Genomic DNA, 14,439 nt, shown 5'->3' with positions numbered 1-14,439 from the left:
GAAGGCACGCCTGCAGGGACGTGGGCAAGCCCCGGCATAGCGCTCTGCAGCCGCCAGGCGAATCGGGGCCTGGGAAAGAGAAACAGTGTTTCGCGCCGAGAAGGAGCAGGTCTTCCAGCTCTGCGGGAGACATTCCTCTGCACGGGGGGCTTCGCCTGACATCAGGGCTCACGTGCGAGGACAGGGAGCGGGAGGGAGCCAAATTCCTCGTGTCTTGCCTTGCGTGGAAAGGGTATCTTCTGGGCACGACGGCCAGTGATTAATGACACGGCGTGTCCCCGAAGGGGGGTTCAGTCTCACACTCCCAGCGGCCCCTGACCACAGCGGACAGTCGGGCTGTCGGAGAATCTCATCCCACAGTGCCGATGTGGGAAGTCAGGTTTCTCCTCCTGGGAGGCCGGGGCAGGTACTGTATCGCAGATCCATGAGAGGAGACTGGATCCCGCAGTGTTTCCTGTTTCCTGTGGGCCAGTGTCCCCCTCGTAATGATGCTCTGATGCTTCTGCTCAGTGCCGAAAAGTAAGGAGATAAAATCGAATATAAAGGAATTAATGGTTACACATGAAGAGAGGCCCATCTGGCTTCTGCTCCCAGGATGTCATCCAGCTGTTTCTAGAAAGAAACCAGGGTATCTGCTTCATCGAAGACCCCCACTGCCCTGCCTTTGTGTCAAGAAGGGTTTGAAATGCACTTGTGTTCTCGGTTTGAGATGCACTTCCCAGAGGCTTTCCTTCCTGTCCCTGGCTCTTGTTTCGCTCTCGAGTCTGAAGAGGTCCGCTGGGTGGAATTTGTCAGGGCCCCCGGAGGATTCTGAATGCAAGTATCAGATTCCCCTCGTAATCTCCTTTGTTCGAATGCATGAGAAGAATGCGTTTTTCCTCCTGCCAGCGCAAGGACACCCCTCGAGCCTGAAACTGTGTCTGATTGTGCTTCTCTGGGCTGGATCCAGGGCAGAAATATCGTGTAACGTAGCGAGCGAAAACCGATCGCACTATTGTAGTGCTGTTATTAGGGCCTGCTAGATCCTTATTAATGAAGGATCAGATGAGCACCAGATGACTCAGTCACAGGTGAGCCAAGCGGGCGTCGTTCCAAAGCGATCAGCGCCGCGGGCTCGTCAGTGGCGGGCCGTGGGCTTCGGTTCTGGGTGGGCACTCTTGTTCTGCCCCTGAGCGCGGTTCAACAGTTCGGACGGCTCCGGTGAAACGCCCCCTGAGGTTCAGGCGTGAGCCGGACAGATCGGTGAGCCGCTGGGCGAGCAGTGGGGGTGCGGGGCGGAGGTGTCTCTGGGGGGAGGTGGCAGGTGCACGAGGGGAGCTGCTTTCTACACGGTGAATTTCCTGTGTGATTGCTGGCTGCCAGACAGAAATGAAACATTGAAAAAAGTTGTTTTTTCCTCGATGGAAAGAAAGAGTAGTGTGAACATTCCCCCCTCCCCCGCTGCCCTGATTGCAGGATGGGCAGGACACCTGGCGGGGGGCTGTCCCTCTGCGCCCCTATCTCCCAGCCCCCCGCGCCTGCCAGCCTGGAGGGACAGGGCCTCCCTGCGGGACGAGGGGATCTGTCTCAGCAGCTCAAGACAATTGTTTTCACAACATGGAGCGAAATCTGTGAGAGGACAGAGGCGTTTGAGATAACAGCCTGACACACACACACACAAGCTCACACAGATACACACACACTCTCACACTCTCTCTCACACACACACTCACACACACACTCACACACACACACTCACACACTCTCACACACACTCACAGACACTCTCACACACACTCACACACACACACACTCACTCACACACACTCACACACTCACACACTCACACACTCACACACACACACTCTCACACACACACTCACACACACACACTCACACTCATAGACACTCTCACACACACACACTCACACACACTCACACACACACTCACACTCTCTCACACTCACACTCACACTCTCTCACACTCACACTCTCACACACACACACACTCACACACACTCTCACTCACACTCTCACACTCTCACACTCACACACACACTCTCACTCTCAGCAGGGCCCGGATCCCCAGTGAGAGCTGCAGGGCACGCAGCAGGGAGAGAGCCGCAGTTCCCTGGAAAACCCCAGGGCAGCGCGGGCAGGCTGGGAAAGCTCCCCTGTCAGGGCCGCCTGCCTGTGTGTGGTCTGCCTCCGTCTCCCTCCCCGCGGGCCGCTCAGGTGGGAGAGCGGGGCAGCCGGGGAGAATCGACCAGGAGCCTGAAGACACGCTGCTTCCGAACAGCCTTCCGCGCATTCAAAAGCTCGACTGTCCTCGGGCGCGCCGGCGCGGCGGGTCAGGGCTGGGTTAATTGGCACGCGCTCATTAGTTAGGTACTTCAGGTGCTGGGCAACGTCAAGCTGTTCCCAGGACTGCAGCGGGGGTGGGGGCCGTCCCGAGCCCACCCAGCGTGGCGGGGATTCATTTAGGAATGTGGAGTGCCGCGGTCAGCAATCACAGCAGCCTTTCTTCTCTTGCTCACACGCAGAGTGGATAGCGTGGATCATGGAGAGCTCTGGAGGGGCTCCATTCAACGGGGGCTCGTTAGGGGATTCGGAGCCCAGCGCGATTCAGAGAGGGGCTGGTTTGGTGGGCATGACAACAGGCGGCCCACGGAACCTGGAGAGCGGACCGAGCCCGTTCTGATCGCGGCGGGCGTGGAGGAGACCTGCCTCTGGCTCCCGGAGAGTGACCCGGGAAAGGGGAGAGACGCAGGCGAGACTGCAGCGCAAGGTTCGAGGGAGGCTTGACTGCAGGATAAAGTAGCATCTTGCACCAGGGGAATCAGCTCCTCAACGCGTGTAACTGGCGATGCAGGAAGGGAGGAGGATCAGGCCAGTCAGAGCTCCCCGTTATTAGGCTGGGTTGTCGCCCTGCGTGGTGAAGGAAATGGTGAAATTTCCTGTCATGTCAGCCTCCCTGGTGCGGCTCGGTGCTTCATTCCGCACACCAGTGGCAGTCTGTCACGAGTGCGCTGGGCTGTCTCCGCTAGACTGGTCTTTCTGTGGAGCAGCTCGGAGAGGCTGAACGGGAATCCTGTGACACCCCCCCGGCCACAGCCCCACGATCCGATTCCGCCCGCCGGCACGCTGTGGATGGTCAGGAATGCCAGCCCGGCGTTCCGCGCCCCAGTCCCCGTGGGGGTGAGCGGCAGTGGGCCCACACGGGCCCGTCCTGCCGGGGGGGGCTGACTGACTGACGGACTGGCTCTCCCTGACCTTGCAGGGAAACAGCACTGAGCGCCAGTGAAAAACATAGCTCCTTTTCAGGAGCGCGAGCAGGCCGAGCTGCACAGTAGCGGTGTTGTGTCTGCTGGGGTCAGGGGGTGAATCCTGGCTGGGGTTCCCCCTTCGGGCTCTTCACGCCGTCGTAAAACCATGGCGACGCCGCGCCCCGCTCCTCTGAGAGAGAGGGGCCTGTTCTCGGCTCGTGCGGTCTCAGCCCAGCTTGGGCCAGGTCAGGCAGAACCCGGGTCTGCCCTCCGGAGCGCCGGGCGAAGGCCACCTCGCACTGCCCAAAAATAAAACAGACGCGGGATTAACAAAAACACCGCCGGGAGTCAGGCGGCGTGCCGTTCGCCTGGGAGTCTCGGGTCATTCCTTCCAGAAATGGAAAACAGACGTCGAAAACGAGCCGTTTTTATAGGCCGGGCCTTTTCCCTGAGCGAAGGCGGTGTGGCCAGCAGGATGCCACAGTTGCCATGATTACTGTATTCCGATGTGGAAACAGCACACAGGGCCTCTGTCGACCTCTGTTTTTCTTTCCAGCTTCCATCCTGGCGGCCCGTTCCGCGACAAACCGCGGAGCACAGCGGAACGGGCAGGGAGGGGTGCCAGGGGGTCAGCAGTGGACCCGGGGACACGGCACCCCGCTGCTCCCAGTGCGCACCCATCCCGCGCATCCTGTTCATTTCGAAGTCGGGGTCCTTAGGGAACTCCTCCTGGAAAGGGATCCCTCCTCTGTGAGCCGGAGGAGATCCCCTGGAACTTGTGTTTGGATTCTGACGCGGACAGTGAGCAGGAAGAGGCTGTGTCCTGCTTTTATACCGTGTGTTTACTTCACAGCTCATGGCACTCTCTAGTTCAGAGTCCAGGCCCTGACCTGTTACAGGCACTGGGCTATTAAACTGCCTGCCTGCACTCGGACGAGATGTTGTGAATTAGGATCTGGGTGCAGCTGTTCTTACAGTGGCTCTGCTGGAGCTGAGCTGACACCCCTTCTTCCCCTGTTCCCCCCACAGAGGACGTCTTCATTCTTCAGGGCAAGGACAAGGCCAACCCCCTCATCTACGGTCTCTTCACTACGTCCAGGTAAGCTGTTCCCTCTTGAGCACCGCCCCCCTGGACAGAGCCAGTCACTGCGCCGTCACCTCCACAGAACACAGGGCAGTTCGGCGTCTGTCTCGGACAGGACTCTGTTGGCCCTGCACTCTGTCGCTGGTTATACAAACCCCATCTAAATCCAGTTCAGATCAGATAAAACTTGGCGAGAGGTCGTACTTTACACCCTGTTGCTCCTGTGAGGTCTGATACTCCATTACAAACAGGTCAGGAAGGTGTAAGACTGGTAGTTCGCCCCTCCCTGTGGGCCGGGATCCCTCTGCCCCAGCTGCTCCTGCGCTCGTGCTGACGGGCTGAGGGAGTGAACCTCACGAGCGAGCGGCAGTTCGGGGAGAGTGTCCCCCCGCAAAGTGGGAGGCCCTGCTGTGTGTGAAGGTCCACACAGGCTCCGCTCTCGGGTTCTGGCAGCAGCGTCTGTTTGCTGTGGTGGTTGTTAAGGAGTATCCTGCCAATTCCTTTTCGGTAACATCTGGGGGGGCTCACGTGTGATCTGTGATGGCCGCCGGCCCTGGGACACGCGCCACGAGACGCTGCCACGCGCCGCCGACGCCCCGAGGGCTCTTGTGATTCCAGGCCGTAAGAGTAAGGCCGAGCTCGAGCCCCGAAGGTGGTCCCCCGACTCTGCGCTTCAGCCGGAATGGGGAACACGCTGCGCGGCTCTCTGGCGGTGCTCGGGCCGGGCCGGGCCTTCCAGACTGCGTACACCGCGGTCAGTCTGACCGCCAGCTACATCACCCCGCTGTAGTGGGACACCTCCTGTCTGGACAGGGAACCCCTCCTCCTCGCTTAGCCGAGGTCCCAAAACGGACGCACCTCCCGTCATGGCGATGACCTGAAAGTCCTGGGGGGCGTGGCGCCCGTGCTGCCCGAGCAGGCCCAGTGATGGGACCCCGTTGTTGCCCCTCTCGCCCCTGCAGCGACGTCCTGAACGGCTCGGCGGTGTGCGTGTACAGGATGCAGGACATCGCCGCGGCCTTCAAGGGCCACTTCTCCCACAAGGAGGGGCCGCAGTACAAGTGGGTGGAGTACACGGGCAGGGTCCCCTTCCCCCGGCCGGGCACTGTGAGTACGCCTCTCCGCACCCCGCGGTCCGACTGCTGGGGGTCAGGGCCAGGGCTATAGGGATCGGGACTGCTCCAGCTGCTGGGGGTCAGGGCCGGGGCTATAGGGATCGGGGCTGCTCCAGCTGCTGGGGGTCAGGGCCGGGGCTATAGGGATCGGGGCTGCTCCAGCTGCTGGGGGTCAGGGCCGGGGCTATAGGGATCGGGGCTGCTCCAGCTGCTGGGGGTCAGGGGTGAAAGATAAGGGTGAAGGTTCAAGGTGATCTGGGGTCAGGGTTAGGGCCAGGGAAGACTTTGTGGAGGGAGGGCACGCGATGTCTGCTGGGTTACAGTCTGCTGTTCAGGCCCACGCCCCCTCATGCCCGCGGCCTGCCTGTGCTCTCTGCTCCCCAGTGCCCCAGCCAGACCTACGGAGGCTACAGGTCGACGCGGGATTACCCTGATGACGTCATCTTCTTCAGCCGCACGCACCCGCTGATGTACGAGGCGGTGTACCCTGTGCACCGGCGCCCCCTGCTGGTGCGGGTGGGGGTGCCGTACAAGCTGACGCGGCTGGCGGTGGATCACGTGGAGGCTGTGGACGGGCAGTACGACGTCCTGTTCATCGGCACGGGTCAGTGCCTGCTCTGTGAGACCGGTGTGAACGTCGGTGCATGAACGAGACTGTCCACCCATTGGCGAAAAAGCTTTATCCAGTTCAGGGTGGCGGGGGAGCAGGAGCCTATCCCAGCAATCGAAGGGCTCAAGGCGGGGTACAGCCCATCACAGGGCAGATAAGCACAAACACGCACTCACACCAGGGCCAATTTTCCCAAGAAGTCAGTTAACCCACCAGCCTGTCTCTGGGCTGTGGGAGGAGCCCCACAGGAACACGGGGAGAACATGCAAACTCCACACAGACAGCACCCCAGGTCTGGAACTGAACCCGGGGCCACCGTGCTGCCTGTATAAGTGAGGCAAGAAAGCATTTTTTCTCAGGAGAAGAGCCAGAGGTCGGTCTGCAGTGGAAAAGCGGACGAGGTCTGAGTCACACCTCTGTTTATCGCACTTTCAGTCCAGGCTGTGAAGGAAACGGCAGTGGTCACCCCCTGCCAGGCTGGCGATTGTCAGGCTCCCCCCGATCAGCAGGCCTGTCGCCCCAGACAGTGATGAATGCGACTCAGGGTGTTAATGAGGGCTGATGGTGACAAGGCCCACTGACAGCCCACACAGTGGCAGCCTGCAATTAAAACAGGCTCGTTGCTGTGTTTACATTCCACAAAGGGGCTTCTTGTTGAGGTGTCTGAGCGCCCTGTTGCTGAGGTCAAGGGTCATGTTTACAGGAGGTCGGGAAGCAATAAAACTCACTCCCACCTTGGCTCAGAGATGCCAGGCCCTCGGGTCACGCTGTGTTTTTAACGAGCCCTGCAGGCGCTGGTGAGAGTAACGGAGGTGTGTGGATTTTGCAGACTCTGGGCTGGTGCTGAAGGCCATCCATCTGCCCCAGGGACAGGAGGGCGAGCAGGAGATCACTCTGGAGGAGCTGCAGGTCTTCAAGGTTCGTCTGACTGTCTGTCTGTCCACCTGTCTACCTGTTTGTTCACCTGCCTGACTATATACCTGTCCGTCAGCGTCTCTACATGTCTGTCCCTTGTGCCGTCGGCCTGCCCTAGATAGCTGTGGTCATCGAGAGGCATGACACACTATACGTGCTGTCTGACTGAGTGTGCAGAACAGTCTGTAAAGCCCTTCCTCCTCTTCCCTCTGTGCAGGACCAGTCTGCGATCACGGCGATGACGCTGTCCAAGAAACGGGTAAGACTCCCCCCCTTGATCGCAGCCCCAGCCTGCTCCTCTCCCTGGGGTCTGCGGTGTGCCGGGCCGTGCTGGACTGGCCCGCGGGCCCTGGAACAGCCCATTCTTACTGCAGGGCAGAATCACTTGGCTAGCTTTCTGAACGAACTCTGCTCAAAAAAAACATTTAGAAAGATGTGGAAACGAGTGGAGGCCCTGTGACGCCCCTAACTTCTTTGGTAGTTGGCAGCTAAGAATCGGCTGGAACAACGTGGCTGGGCAGCTTGTTCCACACCCCCACCCACCCTTTGGGTAAACTCTCCGCACCCTGTAGTTTCCACTTGAGTCCTCTGGCTCGTGTTTCCCTGTCGGTTCTGAAGAAGTCCGCCGGGTTGACCTGATCAGGGCGCCTGAGGATCCTCGGGGCTCAGGCCTGGGGTCTCCTTCTGCGAGTGTTGCGCCCAGTCCGCGCGTCTGTGGAGATAGGGCACTAACGCGGCGGCCGTTCCCTTCCGCAGCAGTGGCTGTACGTTGGCTCCAGGGAAGGCCTTGCCCAGCTGGCGCTGTACCAGTGTGATCTGTACGGCCAGGCCTGCGCCGAGTGCTGCCTGGCGCGGGACCCCTACTGCACCTGGGACGGCACCTCCTGCAGCCCCTTCGTGCCGCTCGCCCGCAGGTGAGCCTGGCGCCGCCGCCCTGGTCGCTGCCCGGTGCCCGGAAGGCCGGGGCGGAGCCAGCTGACGGGGGCCATGCGTTGTGTTGGCAGGAGGAACGCGAGGCAGGCGGGAGTGACCAGGGACCCGCTGACCCAGTGCATGAGACAGGGAGGTGAGCACCCCGAGAGTGGTTTTGTCTTGTGTGTGTGGCGACCCTGGGCGCCTCTCCTCTCCCATCGCCTGCTCACCGCCGTCAGCCGCTGCAGCTCAACTCACCCCCCTGGAGGTGAACAGGCCGGGGCGCCCAGGGCAGCTGACCCCCTTGAGCGCCCTTCACGGGCAGCGAGAAGCGGTCACTAGCCTGTCGCGGGTGAAGTGGTGAATTCTTGCTCCTTGTGTGGGGGGAGGGCAAAAGGGAGGTCAGGAGGCCGCGTGGGACTGTGTGAAACACGCTGTTAGCATCAATAAGGTGTGATTAGTGCTTTTAAAGGGGGTTTCAACCTCTCGCCCGGGCTGGAATTGCAGGCAAGTGGACATTTCTACAGCAGCTCTGAGAGAGCTCTGCTCCAGGAGAATACAGATCACTCATCCCCTCCGCCAATCTGTCGTAAACGTCTTCTGGTTGGGTTGAGCTCTTTGAATGCACCGTTATTCGGGCTTCAGTGTAACTTTGAGTTTTGTAATAGTTGTATTGACTAATTTCTGGGTCTCTGTCTGTCCCAGCTGCCCTGGAAGTGGAGGTGGAAGAGAGGGTGATGGTGGTCGCCGAGGGCAACAGCACCTACCTGGAGTGTCTGCCGAAGTCCAGGCACGCGGCCGTCACCTGGTTCAGAGAGGCTGGCGAGAACAACCATGAGCTGCACCAGGTCAGGAGTGATGTAGAAACACTGCCCGGAGACCCATCTGGGACAACATAGGGTCCACACCCACACTGCAGTGCAAATAGAGACACCCACACTGCACACAGACACACCCATACAATACATAACCACACCCACACTGCAGTGCAAATAGAGACACCCACACTGCACACAGACACACCCATACCATACATCACCACACCCACACTGCAATGCAAATAGACACACCCATACTGTACATAACCAGGTCCACTCACACTGCAAATGGTCACACCCATACCATTCATCACCACACCCACACTGTAAACAGACACATCTGTACCACACATAACCACACCCACACGGTGGTGGCCACACCCGTATCATCACACATAGTCACGCCCACATTGCAAACAGTCACACCTACACCATTGGTAGACACACCCCACGGACAAACACGCCCATACTGCATTAGCCACGCTCGGATCATCACACACCACCACCCTACACTGTAAACAGACATGCCTATAACACACAAAGATATGCCTATATCACACAGACACACCCACAACCACGCCGCACATTGTGACAATGACATGTTGCCCACAGATACACCCACACAGGATCTGGACACACCCTTAATACATGAAGAGAGCAGAACTACACAGAAACACATCAGGGGCACGTCCGTGCAGAGCACAGATCGGCCGATTCAGCAACAGGCATGTGCCCACATCACAGACACGCCTGCAGTGCACACAGACCTTCACATTCAGGACAGAAACACTCTCAGGCAGTAACCAGGTGACCTCCCAGGCCTGGATACATATGGCCAAAAGCGCTAGGAAACAGCCCACAAGGAGCAGTGCTCTTCAAAACGTATTTAAACTCGTCCTGCATGAACTCTAAATGCTCCGACACTGTGCCTGCCCTCTCCGGCGCCGCCGCCCGACTGCAGGCCTCACTGAGAGCAGGAGAGGGTTTCCGGGCAGGAGCGGGGAATTCCTGGCGCTGGCACGCCCGCGGCGAAGGCCCGTGTGAGCCGAGCTCGCGGCGCTGAGCCCCGCCTCTCCGTGTGTCTCTGCCTGGCGTCCAGGTGACCTCCGGGGAGCAGCTGGTGCTGATCGACAGGGGGGTTCTGATCCGCCGAGCAGAGCCGGCCCACTCCGGCATCTACCACTGCCAGCTGGAGGAGCACGGCTTCCGCTGGACCGCGGTGAGGGTGCGCCTCTCCGTGCTGAGCCCCGCCCGGGCCGAGCCCCCGGCGCCGCCCGCCCCGCTGACCTACCCCCAGCAGCTCTGGTACCAGGACGTCATGAACCTCATCAGCTCCCCCTCCCCCTCCAAGATGGACCTGTACTGCGAGCAGGTCTGGGGCCGCGCGGGCAAGAAGAAGAACCGCAAGAAGTGGCGCCTTGGAGCGGGGGGCCAGGGGGGCCACGGGGGCCGCGGGAGCAACGGGGGCGGAGGAGGAGGAGGAGGAGGAGGAGGGAGGAAGAGCAGGAGCAGGCCGGAACCCGTGGCCCTGAGGTCCCCGCGCAGCGTCTAGCGACCCTGGGCGGCCGCGGCGGCCCTGGCACGGGACAGGGGGGTGCCCACAGTCAGACCAGCTGGCGCCGGGGTGTGGGGTGCCGAGACCGAGCTCTGGAAAACGGGGTTCCCCGATCAGCCAAGCCAGCGGGGTACTTGGGGGGTGGGGTGGGAGAGCACGAGCGACTGGGGACCCTCCTGCGGGGGTGGTGGGGGGGGGGGGGTGCCCTTTCCTATATTGTGGTGGTACTGGGGGCTGTCAGGGTGTCTTACACCAGCAGAGAGGATCAGGAAGTTTCTAAAAGAGCCCCATGAGGCCCGCACTTCTCAGCTACACTGCTGCTTGACTATCTTTTCGTTTGTTTTCGGGAAAAAAACCCCCATGTATATCTCTATTTATTTTCATGCTCCTCCACTCACTAGTTTAGTCTGTGGCTCGGGGTCCCGGCTCCCATCCTGCAATACTGTGTTTGGCCGATCGGTACGAGACTCGGAGGAGGCAGGAGACAGAGGTACTGTGCCCTGGGAAGGCGGCAGGATTGCGCTACAGCTCCCCCTATCTGCCAGGAGGTGCTGGTGCAGCAGATGCTCCGCTGCACAGCTGGTGGGCGTTCCAGGCGGACAGGTGGCGGCTCTCCGTGAGCTCTGGAGAATCCGAGGATCGTGGAATCCGCTGTCGTGTGTGGCTGGGCAGCACTGTGGCCTGTGCTGGGGGCAGTGACGCATTTCAACAGCACGCTGTTGGGCGGGGTATTTATTTCCAGACTTTTAACTCACCCGCACAGAGAAGCTGCTGCACCAGTGGGGGAAAGTGCTGAAATACCAGTCGCACTGTTGAGCCGAGCAGAAGATATTCTGGAAAAGCTCAGCAGTACCGAGGTCCAGCAGAGCTCCGATAGAGAGAGTCCCTGAGTCCGACGCCGTTTACAGCCATATTGACAAGGGCTGTTTCTCAGCATAGCAGCCTACTGCCTGACTGAGGAGGCTTGCGGGCACGTGATTGTGCTGCAACACGTTCAAGATGTTCCAGCAGGAAAGGCCAATTGAAAGGCCACGTGGTCAGAGATACCTCAGTCATGAATCAGAGAGCTTGGCTCTGGTGTGAAGTATATATCGGCCCTGCGCGGAGAATGTTTCTTTAGGAGCTCAAATTCCTGTGGAAAAGTGCTTTCTGGCAGGACTCAGCTTGACCCCGTTCTGATCCGAACACCGGCTGAGCTGTTTCTGCAGGCCCTGCCCGCTTGGCGCCCCTGCTGTAGCCACGCCTGCCCCTATCCGGCGGGGCCTCCGCTCAGAGGTAACGCGCTGTGGCCTACAGCTTCTGGAGCGAGCTCTGCGGGGCGCTGGTCTGGAGCTCGCGTTGCACCGCTGACTCAGTGGCTCCCCGCCTTCAAAGCCCTGGGAGCACGTGGCTCTGGGCCGAGCTGCAGAGAGAGCCGGCTGGTTCTGAAGGCGGCGGGGGGGCCTGTAACCACGGCGCCCCGCAGCTCTCTGCCAGAAACACCAGGGAAATGGTTCCAAGCTGGCCTGGGAGGGGAGTTACAGGCGCTTTGAACGGCAGCCTCTGTCAGCTGGTAGCAATGTGTGCACCCCCTCTTCTGGCGCTGTCTCCGGGGCTGTGCCTGCAGCTCCGACTACGAGCCCGTCGGGGTCACAGTCGCTCCTCTCACTTCCCGAGACACGTCCGGCCCAGGGAGAAAGCCAGTGACCGGCAGAGGCAGATTCTGGGTGGGTGAGGGGGGGGGTTCGATACTCCCAGTGAGCACGCTGGATGAGACATGCAGACGCAGGTGTTTTTATCTCCGTCACCTGTGCTAAGGCTAACGGTTCATTAAGGACACGATGACAGTAGAGAGGAGTTTCCGAGAGGCCGCACTGCAGACGGGGCCTCTGGGGGGGGTCCCCCCCATAATCCAGGTGCAGTTCGGAGAGCCGGCCTGCGTCCTGCTCTGCTCGCCCGGCCGCCGGCCCTGTCGGCGCAGTGGGGCCGAGAGCAGTCAGCTGAGACCGGCGCACGTAGGAGCTTTTGAGATGTTTTGAGATGTGGACCTGTAGGAGGCGCTGTGCTGAGTGGAATTGGGATGTTGGGTATCTTTGAGGCTGCTTTGCTGTGCTTTCCTTGGGCTCGTGTGCCTCTCCACTTTGTGATGCTGCTGTGTCCCCCTGCTGTTGAGCTGGCTGGGCGAGCTTTGCCGCGCTCTCAGAAGTGACTGTGCCCTTGCCAAGAGGCGTGTCTGTTGAGAAGCAGACGCTCGCCCTGTGATTAGAAGTGCTCAGTGCAGCTGCTTGCTCTGAGCTTGCGGTTTCCCCTTGTTACACAAGCCACGGGACGTCCTGGACAGGGATCTTCCTCCCCTGCCTGGGAGCTTCCTGCTTCTTTGCAAAATCCCTTTCATTTTTATTGTCTCGGAAACCCAATAGCGTAGTTGGATCAGCTCCAGGAGGTTGGGGAGACTGTACGAACACCCCTTCTCTGGTCTCGAGCAGCCTGGCAGTGCCTATCAGCTTCTATCCCGTGTGCCAGTGGCTCTCAGGGCCAGCTGGGTGCTGGGTGCCAGTTCACTCCAGGCTGCTCAGCGCCCTCTGCTCAACCTCTCTGCAGAAGAGCTTCTGGCGGGGGCTCAGTGCGCAGCACCGCCCCACCACGGGCGAGGTGAGCCCGGCTCTGCTCTGGCACAGGAAGGGCGGAGCTCTCTCCCCCTGTGCCATGACAGACACACCTGGCAGCACTACCAGGCCAAGCTGTGCCAATTCGCCGTCGACTGCCAGTTAACCACCACAAGGCTGCTGGGAGCCTGATCTTCAAAGTGCAGCCATTCGTCTCCTTCAGACCCCTCTGGCACTGACCTGCCAGCTATCGAATCCCATTACGAAAACAGAGAGCAAACCAGAACTCAAAGCAGATTTGGCATTTTGAACAGATTATCCGGAGGTTAATGCTCTTGAGGACTCTGGCTCGGGTTTCTAGCTACTTGGTTTTTGCATGCAATTTGAGCGCCCTGGCAGTGAGCTCGGCTCGTGAAAGGAAGGGAGTGTGTGTGTGCGTATGTGCGCGTGTGCGCGGGGTGCAGAATGCTGCCGGCCTGCTCGACTCCTCACGTCCCATGAGGGCTCATTGATTCCGAACCCCACGGCAGTCGTCTGCTCCAGGCCCTGCTGTCTGGCCGGTCCTGAGCCCCAGGACCTGCAGCAGCGGACACCGAGGGCAGGTGGGAATCCGTGACTGTGTCGCAGAGCTGTTCCCAGAATTCCGGACATTCCACACTCCAGGAATGGAATGGCAGGGCCAGGAGTCAGAGGAATGAAGAGTTTTAGGAGGTTTCCGCGACGCGCGAGGAAAAGATGATTAAAGGCTGGGGGGTGTTATGTTTTAAACTTCAGCTGGCTTCGTTTGTTTTTAAATTCGCTTTGAAGTGGTGGATGAAGCAGCCCGCCTGTGTCAGAGTCAGGCTTCGAATAGCTGTTGACGTGACTCAGCCCGGCCCCTCGCTCCCAGACTTCAAGGGGGCTTCGTGAAACCACGTCTTGCCCAGACCCCGGTGCTCGGAAAACAGCTCAGACCTGGGAATCGCGGTCTGACGTCTGGGCCTGACAAAAGGTGGAGAGCATCAGACTAAACAAGAGCTTCGCACGCTGACTCTGAATTAATCGCTGGCTCTTTGACCTCATTTACGCTGTGTAAATGCAAAAAGGCTTGCCTGCAGTCTGATGAGCTGACATAAAAATTCCTCTTTGGTAATTATAAGTTAATTTTATTAATAATAATTGTTGTCATGTTCTTCATAAGATTATTAGTACCTTATTGTGTGGTAGGTACGCTAAAGAAAAAGATTACGTATTTAATTTGATTATTTTTAAGTTGTAGTGTCTGAGAGTTTCTGTTCTTTAACAATATTCTGTGTCAGGATGCTTTTCTTGTGTAATAAAGTGTTTTTCACGAGTCTCTCTGTCTCTCTGGGGGGGTCTGAGATGAGCGGTGTCTCTCTGTCTCTCTGGGGGGGTCTGAGATGAGCGGTGTCTCTCTGGGGGGGGTCTGAGATGAGCCGGTCTCTGTGACCCGGGACCCGCCGGAGGGAGAGAGACAGCATGGGACTCCTAGCCTGCCTTCCCAGCTGCCTCAGCTGTTCCAGGGCACTGGGGTTGCCCGACTGCTGGCAGGGTCCTGTCATCCAGTCTGCAGGCGTCCCGGTCAGAGAGTCACCCACGA

At 59.4% G+C, this 14,439-nt stretch overlaps 1 protein-coding gene across 2 annotated transcripts in view; it reads left to right on the top strand.

The window, feature by feature from the left end:
- Positions 1-14,172, top strand: part of sema3h (sema domain, immunoglobulin domain (Ig), short basic domain, secreted, (semaphorin) 3H) — a 39,548-nt gene extending 25,376 nt beyond the window's left edge. The window contains exons 9-17 of one of the 2 annotated variants that reach the window (XM_088637127.1): positions 4,275-4,344; positions 5,292-5,436; positions 5,829-6,048; positions 6,884-6,972; positions 7,187-7,228; positions 7,729-7,883; positions 7,974-8,035; positions 8,587-8,729; positions 9,799-14,172. In XM_088637127.1, the coding sequence (XP_088493253.1) occupies positions 4,275-4,344; positions 5,292-5,436; positions 5,829-6,048; positions 6,884-6,972; positions 7,187-7,228; positions 7,729-7,883; positions 7,974-8,035; positions 8,587-8,729; positions 9,799-10,251 (1,379 nt within the window). In that variant the 3' untranslated portion in view covers positions 10,252-14,172. Of the gene's footprint in view, positions 1-4,274; positions 4,345-5,291; positions 5,437-5,828; positions 6,049-6,883; positions 6,973-7,186; positions 7,229-7,725; positions 7,884-7,973; positions 8,036-8,586; positions 8,730-9,798 lie in introns of both variants that reach the window. The other variant, XM_088637126.1, reaches the window with a different exon arrangement.
- The last annotated feature ends 267 nt before the right edge of the window (positions 14,173-14,439 follow it).

Source organism: Lepisosteus platostomus, chromosome 6 (assembly GCF_059453375.1).
Source record: "Lepisosteus platostomus isolate fLepPlt1 chromosome 6, fLepPlt1.hap1, whole genome shotgun sequence".
NCBI classification, from domain to species: Eukaryota; Metazoa; Chordata; class Actinopteri; order Semionotiformes; family Lepisosteidae; genus Lepisosteus; species Lepisosteus platostomus.
The sequence above is the reverse complement of the archived record's forward strand: the minus strand, read 5'-3'. Positions and strand labels throughout refer to the sequence as shown.